The 19672-nt window shown below is 37.3% G+C and overlaps 1 protein-coding gene across 4 annotated transcripts in view; it reads right to left on the reverse strand.

The window, feature by feature from the left end:
• Positions 1 to 1496: 1496 nt before the first annotated feature.
• The window catches only part of WASF3 (WASP family member 3), a 73439-nt gene continuing 55263 nt past the window's right edge, over positions 1497 to 19672 (reverse strand). For 3 of the 4 annotated variants that reach the window (XM_071553533.1, XM_071553552.1, XM_071553544.1), the window contains 6 exons: positions 17892 to 18045; positions 16890 to 17007; positions 9962 to 10137; positions 7112 to 7375; positions 5133 to 5503; positions 1497 to 4081 (listed from right to left, as the gene is read on the reverse strand). In XM_071553533.1, coding sequence (XP_071409634.1) covers positions 3924 to 4081; positions 5133 to 5503; positions 7112 to 7375; positions 9962 to 10137; positions 16890 to 17007; positions 17892 to 18045 — 1241 coding nt within the window. In that variant the 3' untranslated portion in view covers positions 1497 to 3923. Of the gene's footprint in view, positions 4082 to 5132; positions 5504 to 7111; positions 7376 to 8045; positions 8213 to 9961; positions 10138 to 16889; positions 17008 to 17891; positions 18046 to 19672 lie in introns of all 4 variants that reach the window. The other variant, XM_071553560.1, reaches the window with a different exon arrangement.

Genomic DNA, 19672 nt, shown 5'->3' on the forward strand with positions numbered 1-19672 from the left:
TCAGGCTCCCATGGGGCAAAAACCTTCCCCCAAAGCAGGCTACACCAGGCTGAATTTCTGTTTATTTGGTCTCTCAGAAGGAAAAAAAAAAAGTGTAATGTCGCCTTAAAATAAAATTCACTGTCAAAACCATCTCTGGATAAGCTGTTCTAATATTTATTTTACTCCTCTGCTTGGAACTAATACCTTAGCTCAGGATTTAATTCATGTAACTTCAGCTTCCAGATATAAGGGTCTAATGAAGTCTTCATTATTATCAGGTTTATACTCAGTTCAGTTTACAGTGAGATTTTAACCATTTTTAGAAACTATATATTTGCTGTATCCTTAGGTATGTTGTTTCAAGGGAAAGAGACCACCTCTTCATTATTAAAATGGTGCCTAGGATGACAGAGAGAACATACCTGAAGACCCAATTTTCCAAGGAGTCATTTCCCTTCCTCTCAACTCAAACAAGCTCAGTTTGGATCTTGTTCTCAACAGCATGCGCCCCTCTTACAATAAAATTTTTTTCTCTCCTCTATTCAATTGATTTTGGTAAAGAGAAATCTCAAATACCTAAAAATGCAGTTTAGCTTAGTTCCAAGTAAATTGTTTAATGTTCAAACACAACCACAGAAGCTGTAGAAGCAGCACGCTGAGTGCCCATCAGTCCTAACTCCAGCCCATCAATGAGCCGTTACAAATGCTTTGAAACCTTTGAACCAAAAAAACTGCAAACTCATTTATTCAGTTCCTACATAGAATTGGTGTCTTTGCTCTAAATTACTTGAATTAAGTTCAAATCATAAAATAGAAAATTTGAGAGAAATAAGAAGCGAGTAGCAGAGAGGGGCTGGAGTTTTCAGCTGAACAGAGTAAAGATTAATTTGTTTTTCCCAGGAAACAACCAAGTCTAAGATGCATAAACAGATCTGTTTAATTTACAATGAGGCTACTATGTTACACAATTGGTTTATGTAAGTTCTTTCCAGTAGGATGAAAAGCCTCTCCTGGCTTTAATCTGATTACAATTAAAAGATTAAATTAAAAACATTTTTCTAGTAAGCAGCCATGGGTTTGCATTTTACAGTATTGTGCTTGGTGTCATTAACCTACAAAGACTCCTTGTTATTAGAAAATGTCAAAAGAGACCTGCTAATATAACTCATATTTTCTGCCTTTTTCTTTCTGGAAGCAAAGCTGATGTTTAATGCATTTCACTGAATAAAACCAAACCCTAAAGCTACCTGTAGGGAAATTAATACCCATTTAGACCAGCCAAGAACTCGAACTTGGAGCTTGAATCAAAGTTGCAAAAGAACAAAGTACGCATGTTACGAGCAGCAGCAGAACCGTAAGGGAATCTGGTTTGTAGACTCCAGCCTTCATCCCAGAAATATCATGGTTCTGTGGGATCACAGACAGCATTTGGGAAGCCTTACACTTTCATTTCTCTTTTTTATCAGTAAGTTAACAGCAAAATCTTAATCTTAGGAAAGAAAGACAGGCTCAAAAGTGAGATTTTATTCGTATTTGTTACTTATTCACAACCTAAAGTACGATAAAACTGATAAAAACAGCCTAGAATCATGTTTACATCACTAAATTCAATTCACATTTTGTTCATAAAATATCAGAAGGAAAATGACAACATTGCAGGTTCAGAAAAACAGGTTGGCTACTATGACTGAAAAATCTACACTATCTTAACTGGTCACAACTGATTGGTTATTTAATGCTTATTATTTAAAATAAGCACAAATTAAAAAATTTCACAGCACCCAACTTCTGTGCTCATAAAATATATCTTCTGTTGTATCAAATTTCAGTAGCTTGGAAAGAATTTTCTGCTGAGACATTTCATTTCAGCATGTATCAAAAGAATATCAAGAGTTCTCTCCCCATCTACATACACAGTGATGTACACTGAGGTCCCAGTTGCACTACCCATCCAAAGAATTATTTTGCAAGCACACCATGATGGTAAGGACAAGCCATCTCTCATACAGTGATGAAAGCCACCATCAGGCTATTACCTAAGTTCTGTCCTCTTTGGTGGACATGCCTCAGACTCCAGGACACAAAATAAAGCAGACTTCAGCTCTGCATTTTAAGGCAAAGACAAAACCAGCTCCAACTGGGATGGAGATGAGTGAGTACCTTCAGCTGCCCCCAGTTTTACCAAGAGCTGTGGTTGCTCACCACTATGCAGAGATTGGTCATACTTTGTGATAGATCTAAACACCAACACTGAGGCAGCATCTTACACCCCTCACCATAAAGGGGCAGCCACCATGGATCGAAAAATCATATGCAGATTTAACAGCAATCCAGTAGCCAACAGTTTGCATGCAAACATCGTGTTAGACTGTTACATTCCCAGGACTAAAACTGTTAGTGGTGTAAACACAGGTTAGACAATCATCTTCCATTTCTCTTTTTATTTTACATACTTTTTTTTTTTTAAGAACAGACAGGGCCTCACAGAACAAAGGAGCTTTACCAAATTTTAAACCTGGAATTACACAGACTTCCGTTACAAAGATTCAAACTAATCTGGTAAGGAAAGAGCTCTTCCCCCTGTTATGAATAAATTTTTTTAAAGCCTTATTAGGCAAAACAGCAGCCTGACTCTCAGTCCAGAAGAAAGCAAAACCAAAAAACCACACCGTTTTAATACTGTACTGCTGGGGAGAAAAAAAAAACAAACAAAAAAGAGAGAATTATTTTTAAAGAAAACAGAGACAGCCAAAGCAGACTTTATGGCAGCAACTATTCCTAGGGAAGAAGCAAAAAAGTGTATATATATGCCATAGTACCCCAAAAGCCATTAAAACTGCTTTAACTGCCAATGTTTTATCCATGGGATGTACTGGAAAAGAAATACATTCAAAGTAAGAGATCTGAGTAAATGTGCTACATGACTACACATGTACAAATCAACAACAACAGAACTTATTTACACACATTTATACCTAGAGGCATAAAGACCAAGTTTAATACTTGTGAAATGTATCTGATTGCTAGATCCAGACTGTTCCAATCCTTAGTAGTAACAGTAGCATTTCTGCACTGCAATAACCATGTGGTTTCAATCAGGTCTATCCTGCATCCAGTTCATCTCTATGATAAAACCAAAAAACATTACAGGTATTTTAACTTTTATGTGTAACATAGACATGCATCTGCTACCAAGCAGAGCCACCCGTCCCCAGCACTCTTCCCAACAGACAGACAGCAATCTAGAGCTGGTACTGTTACAGACATACTCCGTCTGCCTACCAAATGTTCTTTTTGGATCATGTGGATTCATTCTTCAAAGTATACATTTCATCATCTGCTACATTTTTAAGATAAAAAGGATGATAAAATAAAACCAATTCTGTATGCATAAAAACTTAACCAGAAGTGGTTAAAAATAGCCTAAAGGTGGGCATAATTAGTATCTAATAAAAAAGCTAAAAGTCATATTTATGGAACTCAACACTTCACTCAGTCATATACTTAACTCCCTCAAAGACTAACAACCAGAACAATTCACAAGTACCTAAGTTTCTTACATAATTAAAAGAATAAGATGTAAAGTCAAAAAATATAATTTATCCCTTCAAGATCAGGAAAGTAAAATAAAATGCTGGTTCTGTAACAGTGCAACAACTGCAGCATATTTTGCACGCAGCACATGAGTTGCTACATTTAGTGGCACTTGAGTATTAATGCAGTAAATACTGAAAGTAAGACAAATTTCTGATCTGCATAAGCATACTCACATCATTATTACCAGAGTTGCTAAACTACAGCATTCTGAATAATACCAATTCAACCTTAGTACTTCCATCACTAGCCTTAACACATCAATGTCCTGCTTTACATCTTGCTGAGAGAGCAATCACTGAAGCCAAGTATTTAATGTAGCTGCCACTGGGCTTGGGCTGCCGTATTCAATCTGACCAGTCATTCTCATCAAACTCTGAATCATCATCGGAATCGCTATACTCCACCGCAATGCGCCTCGAAAGGATGGTCGCCACGTCATTGCCAACGGGCTCGCGCTTGGCTTCCTGCTCGCGCTGCTCCTGCACCTTCTTCAGCTGGATTCCTGTAGAGACAATTGCTCTTAGACAAAGGTCTCAGTGCAAGAGATTTTAGATTTCACATTGTTATTGGTGAGTTTGTTGTATTCTAACAACACACTCAGGAAGGAGGAGGGAAAAAACAGCAAAACTATTGATTAAAGAGAGCCTTCCTGAGCAAGAAGAGAGAAAGACAGAAAAGGCAGACTGGAATCCATTCTCAGAAACTGAATGCTTCTGGACTTTTAAAATTGCCAACAATATGTTAAGCCTACATACTCAAGACTGTACGAGTCCTTTTGTTCTGAAGATGAAAGTTTTCATAATTGTATTTGGAAATACCATTAGACCTACAGCGCCATATTGTAAGCAAAGTCAGGAAGAGTCAATGGTTAAAAAATGAGTGGGCTGAAGCCTGGTGTTGGGTAACTCAGTTCTTCTGAATAGATGCAAAAATCCATGTACATCTATGGGCACTTTATGTAACAAAGGGGCAGTCCTGTGGTGTAATGGAGAGCACTCCAGACTTTCAATCCCAAGGCCCTGAGTTCCAGTCTCAGTGGGACCGTCCCCTGGCAGTTCAATGCCTCCCTGCCATCCCGTCACATCTCGGATGCTCAGCAGGGTCAGCCCCGGTTAGTACCGGGTGCTGTGACAGTCCCGAGGACTTCCCTGTCACTGTTCAAGCTCGCTCGGCCGTGGCAGATGGACCTCAGGACTGAAACGGTGGGGCCAGTGCCTGTGCCTGACCTAAAAAATCCACTGTGCAGGCTGGAAGGGCACACCCACATGGGGAGAGCCCTTCCCAAATCTTCATTCGCAATCTGGCCATACACACAACAAAGTGCTATTTCCATTTGATTATGTTTGCACAAATGCTAGAACATGCTTGACAAAGTTGTAAATCTGCAGGCATTAGAAAAATATTCAAAATCAATGGCTGACAATGTCAGAACAGGTGAGTGATACCTGTGGCTAATGACACTGCCCAGCTGGGAAAAGAAGCCATGAACTCCTACCAGTGCAAAACACAGCACAATAAAAGAGAGAAATACCAAGAGCTTGGTGTCCACTTACCCATTCTAATAGCAGCAAGAAGATCACTCCGTGCATCACTTATGGGTGCCTGGGAAGGCTCGTGACGCTTTGCGTCTGATGCCGGAGGAGCATGCATTGGGGAGGAAGAGAGGGATGCACCTGCAGCAGGAGGGCCTGGAGGGGGAGGAGGTGGGCCAGGAGGAGGAGGAGCAGTGACAACAAGCCCAGTAGAAGGAGGAGGATGAGTAGCTGCATATGTAGAGCCAGTCACCAGTCCAGGGTGTGAAGGTGGCACAGGAAGCTGAAGGGGGCTAACAAATGCAGTTTGTGCTGAAGGAATCATAGGGGGAGGAGGAGGAGGGGGAGGACCTGTAGGATTGTAATAATCCACCATCTGAGTTGGAAGCATCCTGTATAAAACAGAACAAAAACATTTAATGCACTGAAAATTAGGACTTAGAAAATCATCACTTTTTAAGCTGCTCTCATCCAACCTCAGCTAAAACCAAAATCAAAAGGAATTTACACTGGTGAATTAAATATATGCAAACGATTATAAACATGTGAACTGTCAAGTATTGGTAATACACTGAGCTTTAAGACAGATGTCAGAGTTAAAGACAGTGTCGTTTCCGCACTCTACAAAATGAGCTTTTTATCTTAATTCTCCTGCCTAGTTCAGTACAAAGTGTTTGTTACTAAACACCTACTCTGTGGGATTATTCAGTACAAGGTCTGTGATGAAGAAGGGACCAAGAAACCTGCAGACTACATGTATCAATTCCACAGAAGACTAAATGTTAGACAAATATTAAGACATAATAGGATACAGGCAAAGAGAGTATGAATGGAAAGATTTACCCAAAGGTATATCATGCATCTCATGTGTTTCTTCAGTCAACTTTATCAACTGAAATACCATTTAATTAAGTTGATACATTTAATTGACACTTTAAATAGGGAGGCACAGGGAAGAGCTAGTTTCTTTGTTACAATGTTCTTAAAAGAAACGGTAAGCAGAAAAAAAATGATATAAGAGTTGTGAAGTAGGCAAAGAACTAGATACAGGAGACCAGAGTGGAAGGAAAGTGACTGATGACATTCAGCAAGACACGTCAAGGTTTATGACAATTGCAATACCCTGACAGTGGTCATGGACCTGAGGACTAAGCACAATGATGTGTTACACACTGGAAATAACAGAGAAAGGGCAGGTTGGAGCAGTCAGTCATAACTGTCACCTGCAGCGTGATACAGTCACGAATCAGGCAAATGTGACCCCAGGACGCATCAAGCAAGGCTGACCATCCTTTGCTTCTCTAGTATAAAATGACACAGGCAAGAATGACCACAACTGTCCTGGGGTTACGACTTGAAAGTTTAAGCCATTTGCACAGAAGAACAGACACAGATTGGCTAGAAAACAGATGTTTTCTTGCTATTGGAGAACCAGTACTCTGGAGCAAGCCTTCCTTCAGAATGCATTCAGGCAAAACATCTACACAGGAGTTTGATAAATTCCTGTCTTGAATTAGAGTGGCATTTGTCCTGCAGCAGTAGGGAATTTGACTCTGTGTCTGAGGAGAGCCCTTTCCAGTCTATCACAAGGTCTTTTAAAAAGTCATTTCAGGGATGCAACAGACTGCCATTAATCACAATGAGCAATACTTTCCTATGCATTTCCTGAAGTTTAAAATACTATTCAAATTATGCTGTAACTATTTTCCACTTTAAAGAAAAATTATCCCCTTTTTAATACTGTATTAGGAACCCTTAGTATTTTACAAGCATATTGATTTCACCACATTCAATATACAGTCCATTATTTTTGCTTTCACTATTTGATTTAAATTCAGTTCATACACAGAAATTACACCAATTTTTTTCTGTCCTCCCAAGGAGGTAACTAATGTATTTGGGGTCTTTTTGTGGGATGCATTACACATTATGATGGTTATGAAAAACACACATCCCTCTAGTTTTGTCAAGAATCCACCAGAATAAATCGGGAGATTTACCCATATTCTGCTGGTACCACAGGTACTGAGCTATGCTGGCCATCTGAAGGCTGGGGTGGAGGTGGAGGTGGTTGCTGAGGTCTGTTTAAAGTAGCATGTCGTACAGTGGTGGAAGGTGGTCTGTATTCATGCTCATGGCTTTGGGATGCTGCCATGTACTGTGGGCCATCTCCTGCTCCATATGAAGGCATTGCTATCTGCTGATGGAGGGAATGATTCGGAGTAGCAGGATAAGAATAATCTGTAACATCAGATGCATGGGACCTAAAATTAAAGTAAATGGATGCAGAAAAACAGATTATGTGAATGTTAACAGGGCATTATCTATATAACTGAGAAAAAAACGTAAAGAATGCAATCAGCACTGTTTTTCTTGCAACAGGACCCCCTGATTATCAAGCATCACTCTGTTTTAAGTCCACAGAAAGCACAAGAAATTTAGTAGCCATAAGGAAGCAGGTTGCTTTCGTCAACATTTTTGACAGTCTGTTGTTTGAAATGGTAATACTTACCAGGCCTGCCTTAAGTTAACAATGGTAGAAGAAAAAGGAAAGCAATACTACGAACATTTGCAATTATACAGAAGAATATGTTTTACCAGTGCAGAGAAAATCAATTTCAAAAGTTAGAAAATGCTTTTTATTTTGTTTGCGCAATTAATTTTGTTGGAAAGGCTTAGTGAAACTGGGAAATGTAAATATTAGTTGAGCAGAGAGTTCATAAAGATACAAAGTCCAAGATGCTCTGTCAAATAAGCCCAAGAGAGGGAGCAAAAGGACCTCTTCATCCCATTACTGCAAATAGCTGTTTTAGTAATGAACTATGGTGCAGCCTGGCTTTTAGTGAACACAGTAAACTGATGCACTTATCTGTAAGACTGGAAGCAAGGTAAGCAACAAAAAGCCAGGGCTTTGAGGAAAACAAAACAACAAACCCTTTGGGCATTTTGTCCTCTTTCATGCTTCCTGCCTGTTCCATTTTCTTTGCGTCACTCATGAACTCAATGCCCATTTTCCTTCTCTCCCACTCTTCTTTTCTTGTTCTTACTTTTCTCACATTAATTTGCTGGTTTCTGTTTGGATTCAGCTTGTGTTTCTCTCTCTAAAGTACAATAAGTATAACAAATACATTGTAAATTGCCACAGTCCAAACATTGGGACATCAACATTCAATGTGTGTTAAAATTAGCAAACAAGAAGACATAAAAGCTTTTTTTTTTTCCTTTAACATTAGAAAAAGAACCACAATATAACCAAATACACTTCTTTTGGACCTTACTTACATAACACTGCTCATGCAGTAGCTGCCAGCACAAGAATGCCTCTGAAACCGGTACTTAGTTCTATATGCATGGGGGTTTTTACAGCTTAAGACTACTCCAAGACGAAAAAACAGAAAGCCTTCTCTTCACCTCACTACCATTCACAGAATTCATGCATGTAAAACGGATTTCAACATTCAGTCTCTGATACTTGATTCACTGAAATGTAAAGTACTCCATAAATTATAAAATTTGAAAGGCTTATAAGTACAGGTTATCTGTCATACCAAACCTAGATGCAACATAGAGATGCATCCTACAATTCCCACTTAAAAAGAATCGTATACATTGTAAGCACTACAGGTACTTGCAAACAGCCAAATACATGTTGACGTTGCTGGGAGACAAAACCAAATCACTTCAATATGAACCTAATTTAAATTTGGGAATCCTGGAAGCAGGGTGTTAAGTCTAAACAAAGATTCAAAATGTGTGAAACAGAACTCCCGATTAAAGAAATTCACATCTTTTACTAGATCAATTTATGGAAAGTATTGTTAGTCTGCAACGTTTCAGTAAGACTAACAGGAAACAAGGTCTTTGCATTAGAAACTGTGGGAAAAAAAGGCTTTTAGACAGAAGTTCTGAATACATTATTGAAACAGCAGTAGCAATCTTATTTTAAATTTTATGTTTCAGTTAAAAGTTGATTACGTTTCACAAAGACCACATCATTATATCTACACAGCCCTAAGCAGATTTTTTTTTTTATTTCATCTCCACTGGACAGTGGACTAAAGATATCAGCCCACACTTTTGCAGTGGTAGCTATTTCCTCAACCTAGCCATTCAACAATTTAAACATTAAATTGTTACACACTTTTTCCAGTGGACTCTCTTCCTAACTTTACTGCTAGCACTTTATCATGACAGACACGGGAAATAAAATAATATCAGCTTAGTGAAAAAACTCAAGACTTCCACGCACACCAGGAAAAGGTCCCACTGAGTTCCAAGGGAATCCCAGGCAATGAAGATGAATTCTGCTGGGTGTTTCTAAGCAAAGATTTCTGTTATTTCAAGCAATAACATTGCATCTGGTTTTGTAGGTTGCCCTTTAGACTAATGTAACATGGATAAGGCTGAACTCTTCTCCCATTAAAGCATTCTGTTAGAGGCAAAAGTATGCTCGACTGAGTAGATCACAGAAAAATATTTAAGCTACCAGCAGCGCACCAAACTACAAACTAGACACTAGGGAAGAGGTACTCACATAATCTACTAGGGGCAGACTGAAATGCTTTTGTAGCTACAACTACTTAAGACCAAATATAAAGCATGCAGCAAACACGTTTTTCACTGCAGTGCGTAACAGTCTGAAGGACAAAGTGCTCATGTGAAGCTGAGGAGGAAAAAAAAATCATTACAGAATTTATATTATTTATGCTTTGAGATAATTTTGAAAAGAACTTTAAAACATGCATTGTATGTTTTGTCTAACTAAGCCGATCCTGTAAAAACACCTAATTCTACTCAGTACTTCTGAACATACAACTGTGGTATAACAAACAGCTTTGCTGTGAACAGACCTAGTATCTGGGGACAGGGATCCCTCGGAAGATGCTCCGTGGTACACACTTTGAGACAACCTGTTGTCAGGTCTAAGCTCTTTGTCATACGCCATCATATTCCACTCCTGGCGTCTGTTCCTGGCTTTTCTAACCTTTTTCACCTCACGGGTGGTGCCATCTATACGCTTTTGTTCCTAATATTCAAACAAAAGAAATAAAGCATGCAAAGAGAGAAAAAAAAGGAAAGGAAAAAGCTGGTTAAAATGCAGTTAGAATGCATGAAAACAAGACCAGATTTACAGATGAAGCCAAGTCTTCAAAAAATCTCTCTGCACTGAAAATGAGACTGTCTCCTTATGCTATGAACCTCATTAGTAGCAGGACTGTTGATGTGCTCTTTTTCTGTAGGATGCACACGCTAATGAGATACCAACCTCCTTGTTTTCCCAACACAGAAATGTGACTGATTTTAAAAGCCAGAAAGCTGAACTTCTTCTGACATCATGTCTTTTATTTAGGTAAATCCTGAAGCATTTCTAATTTTAATCTCCTTCAAATCAGACTTCTGAGAAGAAGTTAAATATCCTCAGGGCTATTCTGGCTCTTTCTTAGGGTCACAATCAGCAGGACCAGGGGAAGTATGGAAAAATTGGACACATTTTTCCATTTCATAGTCTATTTGAAATTATTTTTCTTTGTTTATATTATATAAAAATTAATTGCATTAATTCTCTCTGCAACATGTCAGTAATATTTAGGCCAGCAATTACAGCTTGATAGCTTCATGACAAATCAGTCAAATCAGACAAATCTTTCAATGTAATATCAGGCTCAGTGTTCATCTTATTTATTTATCTTTACCTTATTGATAGTAATATTTCCTAATATTGGGACTCAATGCCTTCCCATCTCCAAAATGTTGCCCTCACCTACTTCTGACTGACTACTCATTATGAATATAAAAACCATATTGGTGCTTCCATACAGAAAATGTCAAGTTTGCTCAATCCAAACTGAGAAGGGTATTTATGTGCTACTCCTTTTCTCAGTATTTGTGAGGGCACTGGATGTTTTTTAATCAGCTCTAGATCCCATATCTTAGCATATTAATTCATAAAAAGGTTAAACATGTTTTATCTATTAATAAGTTGGTATCAGGACTTTGGCTGCTAAAAAAATGGTTTCTCAGGAAAGAATTATATTGCTACTCTGAGAATGCAGTCACAACTTATTGAGAGAAGAGTTTGGTCAGACACTGGAATGCAAACCCTTTATTGTGGAATCTGCACCTTCAAAGGAAGGGGTAATAGTCAAAAAGTTAGCTCAACAAAAAGTACATCACAGATGAATGTATGTTTTTTACTCCAACTGTCAGGCAGTACTGAGTAAATAATTCGAAATAATGTATGTAGCATTACATAACAAAACCCCCCAAAACTATCAAATGGCTTCATTGCCCTTGTTTGGGGTCTCTTTTTCATTCATGCATGTCTGCATGGGGGATCTGCTGATCCTGCCAACATTATTAATGATGGAGAAAGGTCTTTTTGAAGTCCAACATCCCAACGTTACACTTGCTCATTCTTGCAACAGGCAGATTTTTGGTCTGATTCATGTTAAGTGAACATCATCATTTTGGTTTTTAATGAATTCGCCTCAATTTTTTTTCTTCCACAAACTTTTTAGAATCACACTTATTTTAGCCAGGTTATGTTTAGTACCACTTTTTCACATCAAATTATCCTAGTACAGGATTTGGAGCAGAAAGGAGACAAATTCATTCATGTTTTATTTTAAACAAGTTTTGCTAATTGCCATGGTTGAATATTTGGTTGTTAAAGGCTTTACACGTGTCTTTTTCAATTATTTGCTGAAAAATTTATTTTTTTTAACTTTTTTACTTTTATCCTAACTCATTTATTAAGATTTTGTTACTAAATCATACCAGATTTGAAAGAGAAGTCAGCCTTTTGGTTCACTGAAAACACCTAGTTTTTCTCTTCTTACAGAACAATAACTTCATCACCTAAGGGTGACCACTACATATTTCTTCAAGGTTCTAACTAAAGTAAATATCCACCTTTTGACCAATTTATGATGCCACTCAGAAAGCAATAATTTTGATACAATTCCTGGACCATCAGGACTGCTTGCATGACTACTTATATATAATCACCTATTTAAAAGCTTGGTTTAAAGACATCACTGTGGTTTTTTACAAAAAGGTAAATACATATACATGTATAGCAACATAAAATAAACACAAAGCTTAGTTTGTCTTTATTGGATCAGATTTCAGTGGGATAGGTTGTTCCAGACCAGCATTTGTATGTGTGCTAATGACTAAATATGCTGGAATCCTTTTTCTCAAGCATTACTAAACCCTACTTGTGCTGATTTTTTTGATTAAATATTATACAAATACATCTCAAACATTTAATTTCTTCCAAAACAGTGGGGCAGGCCTATTCCTAGCAGCTGACAAAGCTACATATACCTCTAACAGTAGTTTTAAGTTGTTGCAGTAGCTGTTTCATTACCCTGACAAACAGCAGTGACATCTCCAGTTTTAGTACCCAAGGGCAATGACAACAGAGTTCTGGGGGAGCTGAAGCCTTTCAAGGTAACTACAGTTAGAAACGTTCCTTAGCAAAGTTAGGTAATATCAAGAAGAGTTACTTCCTTTAACCAATAGAAGCAAGTGGGTGCTGTAGGTTAAGCCAGAAAAGAGGTGTATCTTTCAGCTGGTGGCAGGAAATTATTTCAGCAAACACAAACACATTAGAGCCTTCAAACACAGCTGAGTTAATTTTAAGTTCGATATTTGTCGCAAGAGTTAGAAAATGCTATTTCAAGTGTCTTAATAAAGAATTAGAGCTAGCAAGAGAAAGCACGTTCAGCAAGTATTTGTAATGCTTCCAAAAAACTGGAATGTGAGAGTATTTTCCTGACCACAAATCTGTAAGATCCTGTCAAAACACAAGTCATCAAGAATGATTTCTGAAATACAAGCCTTCCAAATTTAAAGATTTTTACCTGTTTAAATAGCTAAGTAATCTCAGAAAAAAATGGGGAACAATAAAAAGCAAATTAGAAAAACTTTCATTTGGTTAATACAGAGTTAACAACTGGCCTACTACAGTCATTCAACTCCCAACACTACTGATACACACACAAGTCAAACCTACACTGAACTTTTAGATGCTGATATACTGAGAGTGAAAAAAACAGACCATACAGATTTTAAATTTATAGAATTCAAACTACAGTTTTCTTCAGAGAAAAAGCTCACCTGAAGGAGCCAAATCTGAGGAAGCCTCTTACATTTTTTTCAATTGAACTGAATACAGAAACAATTACATGGATTTTGAAGGCAGGTAAATGAAACTCCTCACAAACCTCTTGTCTGCAACAGCTCAGGCACTTAAAGCAAATTACCAAAATAATATTGGAAAACTGATTCTCTGGTGCAAGGACTACTCTCAGACTTCACTGAGCACTTTAAAAATTGAGGCTAAAAAAAAACCAACTGTATTTGGTCAGCTGAGTAGGTAGGAGGGCATTTGGATTTCCAGCTCGTAATTTGCTAAAAAATATACATTTATTTCACCTGCAGAATTCTCAACAGCTTTCAAGTTTTGTGCTCTGTAAAGTATGAATTCAGTAAAGAATTCACACTTAAAAGATTCGAAATACAAGTTCAGCCAGGAAATTGTTAATAAACACTCTGGATTTATTTCTGGTCACTGCTGTCATAAGGAGAAGAACAAAAGAAAAAGGACAGTTGGTTCAGCAACCTGTGGAACAAAGTGTGCCTGGGAGACATCTCACCTGAACCCTCCAGCTCTCTAAAGGGTCCAGATGATAAAATGCTCATTTGCACAACCAGCTTCTGGAAAGCTAAAACTGAGATTTCTTCCAATCACAAAATGAATGCTATCCATTGCAAACCTAAATCTGTGCTGCTTTCTTCTTAGTCAGATTTGTTATATATTTAATCAAATCAAACAGCCCTTCAGCTAAAATTTATCAAGGGGTATTTCTGCTGATGTATGGTTATAATCCTACATGACTGAAATTGAGCACATTTACATTTGGCTTGTAGACTGTAATAAGACAATTAAAATCTATAAAAATATATCATGGATGGAAATAATCAGGATGTGTTGCCCAAGGTAAAGTCTTACAGCAGATTTATAAAGTAGTTTTGTAGAAATCTCTCTAAAGGAATAAAAAAAGTTTCAAGTGATATTATAGATTTGTATTTTTTCCTTTTTAATATTAAATCAGAATGAAAAAACTAGCAGTTGATAGTTTCTTTTTCTTCCCCTTCTGCCGCTTCATGAACATATCTAAACTTGAAGGGGAAAAGGTTATAGGAAAAAAACATGAAAGACTACAACTATCCCTATATATTTTTCATGAAGAGATACTGAATGAAATCTAAAAAAACTCAACTAAACTAGAGAATAAAAGCTGCTTTTATTATCTCCAGTCTTTTAATCAGCTCTATGACTTATCATACTGAAAATAAAGTCGGATTATAATCTTGCATTGCATAGAAATTTTATTTCTATACAACCACACAAATAACCAACTGAAAATTTTCCAGGATTTTGCTACAGAGTAACTATTGAAGATGCCTATTCAGCTTTTCAATTCTAGTCAGTATTTCAATATTGAGACACCTGTCAGAACAGAAAACACTTTTGACTCCTAAGCCTAACAGGAAGACCTGAATTATTTCTTCCAGAACTTTTAAAATCATGAATTCACTATACGTTTTATTAAACCAAGTTTTCATGCTTTCTTTAAAAATTCTGTAGTCAGAAAGTTTTGTCCAGCAACAGGAAGAAAGAATTAATAAAATTCAATTAAACAATGCTAAAGCTTCCTGGTCACACCCTAGAAATATATTTCTAAGCAGGTACCATATGTATTGGTGCGCACGCGCGCGCGTGTGTGAATGTGTCTGTTTGTTTTAAAGGTTCAAGCACAGGAAGGTGGTGTTGGGAGAAGCCCCCTCAGAGAATTTTTCTCACCATACCAACACAAAATGTTTGGGCTTGGAGTGCCAGAAGTGAGGACAAAAGATAGCTGATGACTTTTAGATTCAAGCTTAATGGTGGGTGGAGGTGAGAAAACAGACCCCCAGCACCTGGGGGTGGGGAGAAGTTTTTCTTTCTTTTTCCCTGCGTGCTGGCTTGATTTGGTTTTTGGGGTTTTCTCTGGGCAGCTGCAGAAAAAGAGCCACGCTTGCTGGTGAGAGCTCTTTTCTTCTGGCTCTGCTCTTGCTTTTCCCCCTCCATCTCTGGGAACCCTGAGCTTCAGAGAGAGAGAGGGAAGAGAGGAGAGACACAGCTGCTTAGGACACACTGCAGACCTTTTTTTTCCTTCCTGGGGACCGACTTGGACTGCAAGGAGATTCCTGGGAATTATCACTATTCCTCCACTTTCAGCTTTTCCTTCTTCCTTTGGAACAAAGGAGAAGGAGAGAGAGAGAGAGTCTCCACATGAGTGTTCCCTGCTTGCCTCTGCCTTGCTGGGAAAAGACTGTGAATTCACCTCGCAGCCAGCCAAGGGTGGGACACTGACACTGTCGATAAATATAACTGCTCCAGGAGGAACCTACGTTTGGGGGGTTGTTCTCTTTTGTTTTTACTTTTAGTGCTGGGGGAATAGTTTGCTATGGGCTGTTTATAGTTATATCTATATCTATATATATACATATAGTAATATACATAGTAGTAGTTAAGAACAGTTATCCTTCTTATATCCATTTTCTAATTAAAGTTCCTTTTTCTTAAATTTAATAAGGAGTGACTTGATTATTGAGGAAGAATCCTCTCCTCTGGTTTTTGGTAAACATTTTTGTTTTTCCCTCAGCTAAGACAATATGCAGTTGTATTATACACATGATGTATATACAGAAATACACATTAGCATGCATAGTCAAGCATTAGACATTCTGTACATACACGTGTATTATACACATAGATCTGCTAACACAGGGTAACTGCTTACATACACATATGTTTAGGTGTGCTAACATCAGTGATACATATCTGTATGCACACATACACATGTCTATGTGGGATATGTGTACTGAAAATTAAGTAGCTTTCTTCTATTTCCTCTGAGCACTCTGCGCATCTTGTCTGGATTCCTTTTATTTTAAATCCCTTATCTCTCACTGAACCCATCTATAAGAGCACCTTTCACCAGATAACATCAGCAGTAATTGCTTCAAACTTTCCGTGTTCACTCCCCCCCCCACCCCCGAATTACCTTCAAAAATCTTGCAGCCCTCAGACTTGATAAACATATTGACCATAAAGAAGCTGCAGGAATAGCAACTTATTTCTTCATTCACAATTAAAACCTATTAGGAAAATCTTGATTGCATCAGATTCTTTTCTATGAAAAAGCTTTTTGTCTGTTGGCTTCTAAACTTGAAGGAAACAAAGAATATCACTCCTAAAATTAATCTTTTCTTGCTGCTGGATCACAGAAAAATTTTGCTGCATATTATCATGTTACTAACAACAAAAATATTTATTTCTGGATAAGCTCTTGTTTTGCTACAGGAATTACGAAAACAAACAAAATTATATTTCAAATTCCTTGTCCCTCTCATCACAGTGTCTTTTTCCGAAGCACAACAGGGCCACTTTGCTTAGGACCAATAAGCAGATACTGGAAAAGGACTCAAGAAAGGATCTTGGAAGATAACCATAGTACTTCTAAAGTTCAGTTTGCTGCCTTCTTAAAATAAACAGCATAAGCTGTAAGAATGGAACCAACTGAATCTGCAATCACACATAAAGAGAATAAATAGTCTTTCCATACACAAAAACTAAGTATGACCTGGCAGTTTTTATGCCTGGCCAATCATACACAAAATTGTAATACATACATACATATGCTATTATGTTTCTGCTTTTACCTTTTGTCTCCTCTTTTCTTTTCGCTTATCTTCAGTATCTTGTAACATTTTTTCTTTCCAAAGATCAAAAAAATAGGAAGGATCAGTATAAAACTTCAATCCATCTTTCTTATCATCTCTGGAAACACAGCAGAAGAAAAACTAAGAATATATGAATTAGCATGTTTTAAACACACAAAACTTAACTTTGCCCACCATCCAGGCTTCAGGGTGATCGATAACAACTCTAACTGGATGCCTGTAAATAAACACCATCATCCTCTGCAGAGAGGCAAACCCCTCATCCTTCAATCATAAATCCAACAAATTTATCTTCCAATTAAAAGCTCTTAAAAATTAAACACACTGCAAACGCTCTGATATATTACTCTTTAAAAATTTCAACTAATACACTGCTGATTGAGTGACTGTTTTATACAGACACCTCACAACTAGTACCTCTCAAACACTGAAGAACACAGTAAAACTCCATTGTCCACAATCCTTCAGGCAGACAACCTGCAGTAATTTCATGAACAATAAGCTTAAAGGAAACAGGAAAAGAAAACAGAAAACATAGTCCTGCTTGCTGCTCTTCTATTCACTAGTAAGTAACCAGGAAAAGGAAAAGGTACAGATTGTGTATGTACAATGTGTATATATGCTGGGGACAAGAGGAAGAATAGTGGAAAGGCAAAAGCAAAAAATCCAGCTTTCTGCATAAAGATGCCAAAGAAATTATTTTAGCATATTATTTATTTTCTTTTCACTTTGTATATAATCAATGGCCCTTGCTGTCTGATCCTGTGCTGCCATGTAAGATCTGTGTTGAAATATGATGATTTTTTTTAGGTACAAGTTAAGCTTAGCAATAGCAATTTTTGTTTCCATAAACAGGAAGTCCTTGAAAAATGGAATCTCAATATTCAATATACCTTCTGCCTTCTGCTATAACTATTCCCTGCAAACAAGTAGGAGATGAAGGGCAAAGAACAAGAATGTAATCAATCAATATTTCCTTACCTATAAGGTGAAAGAATATTCAGAGGTGGTGGTTTGTCACTCTGATTATAAATATCAGCCACTGGGTTTGGAATGCTGTTCTTTGAAACTACCTGCTGATCTTGAATTGTTGAACTCTTGAATGCTTTTTTCATGTTGATATCCTGTAGGGATACTGTTAGAAACAAAAATACATTTACCACAGGTCTGAAATTAACTAAAGTTGATAAAAAACAGCCAGTTTTCACCAGCTGTTTAAAATACTTTGAGCAGGATATAGAAGGACAATGGAAAGATTTTTCTTTAGTGGATAATCATGATATTTAAGCTTATAGGCATGTAAGAATTACCATAATAAAACAGATTTAAGTACATCTTGGTCCAGAACCTCACTTAAAATAATGGGACCATGGACTGTGTCTTGGAATATGATGCAAGAATGCTGTCACATGTCAATGTCCAATGGTTTCCCCTTTTTACAAGGTTTATCCTGGATGTATAAAGGCAGAAAGACTGGCTTCAAGACTGAAACGCAAGGTCTGGTATTGCTATGACACTGCATGGTATCTGCACGCATTCATCCTCATTCTGAGTATAATTAAATTATGGCAGGAATAACTTCCTGTGAGGAAAAGTTCCCCATCTTTAACTATCTTTCAGCTCCGAAGTTTCTCCATATAATTCAACACTCCTTGATTGTAAGTTTTTCTCAAGAGAAATACTTACGTTCTTTGCACAGTCCAGTATACATACTTTCATTTTATCTTTACACATACAAAGTTCTGGGGGAAATGGTACTAGCCTTTTCATTCTTTCTTTTCAGATGAAAGATTTACATCACTTTTAATTGTTCCTGTCATTTTTAGAAAGACCTTCTTTCATTTCTAATACAAATTTTCATGAGATGAAGTGACCATTGCTAAAAAGATCCAGTTAACAAAGCTCATCACCACTTAAAGGGTGGTAGTAAGCTCTCAACAGCATCCTCCACTTGTAAGCAACCTGAAACACAGGTTTTTTTACTGCAGTTCAACAAAACGCTGAAGTCTTCACCTTCACTGGGTTGTCTACAATGACAGCAACCACTTCTTGAATTGATACAACTGTTTTCTTAAGAGGGTAAGCTGTAGGAATAGTGCAAACAAAATGCACTGGCATCTGTTCATTATCATGAATATTTCATCTAGTATTTCTTGCTCATTCATTTAATTTACAGAGTCTCAAGAACAAACTGTGAGAAGTTTCACAGGGTACCTGAACAGTAATGGCCAAAACTTTAGTATGCCGATGACTTGAAAAACCAGAAAGGCATCAAGTGTGACACTCTTATCCTTTGCCACAGTGGAAACCAAACCCCACTCAGACTTGTCTACCTATTATTGTTATCTGCGCTGAGGTCCCGCCTTCTCATTCTGAGACCATTTAGATTGTTCCATAACTTTTAAAATAGCAATAAATTAAGAAAATATTTCATTTAAATTAGTCATTTCCCCCTCCACATTATCTGAAGTATCAAAACATCATCTTTGAAAGTATGTTCTACTTAAACCTGACTATAAGATAAGGTTCTTAAGGCAGCTTTGTCAAATACATATACCTGAATTGTTATGGTTTCGTCTGGAGGAAGACATTCAAAAAAGTAAAAATCCCACTTTTCTGGGGCTTTTTAGCATAAGTATTTATAGGCTTTTGACAACTTCACCTCAATAATTTTTTTTCAACTGTTATTATAATATATATATAATATTTTTATATATACACTATTAGTTATAGCTAAGAATGTAAGAAATCACTGATGCACC

Source organism: Pithys albifrons, chromosome 1 (assembly GCF_047495875.1).
Source record: "Pithys albifrons albifrons isolate INPA30051 chromosome 1, PitAlb_v1, whole genome shotgun sequence".
NCBI lineage: Eukaryota > Metazoa > Chordata > Aves > Passeriformes > Thamnophilidae > Pithys > Pithys albifrons.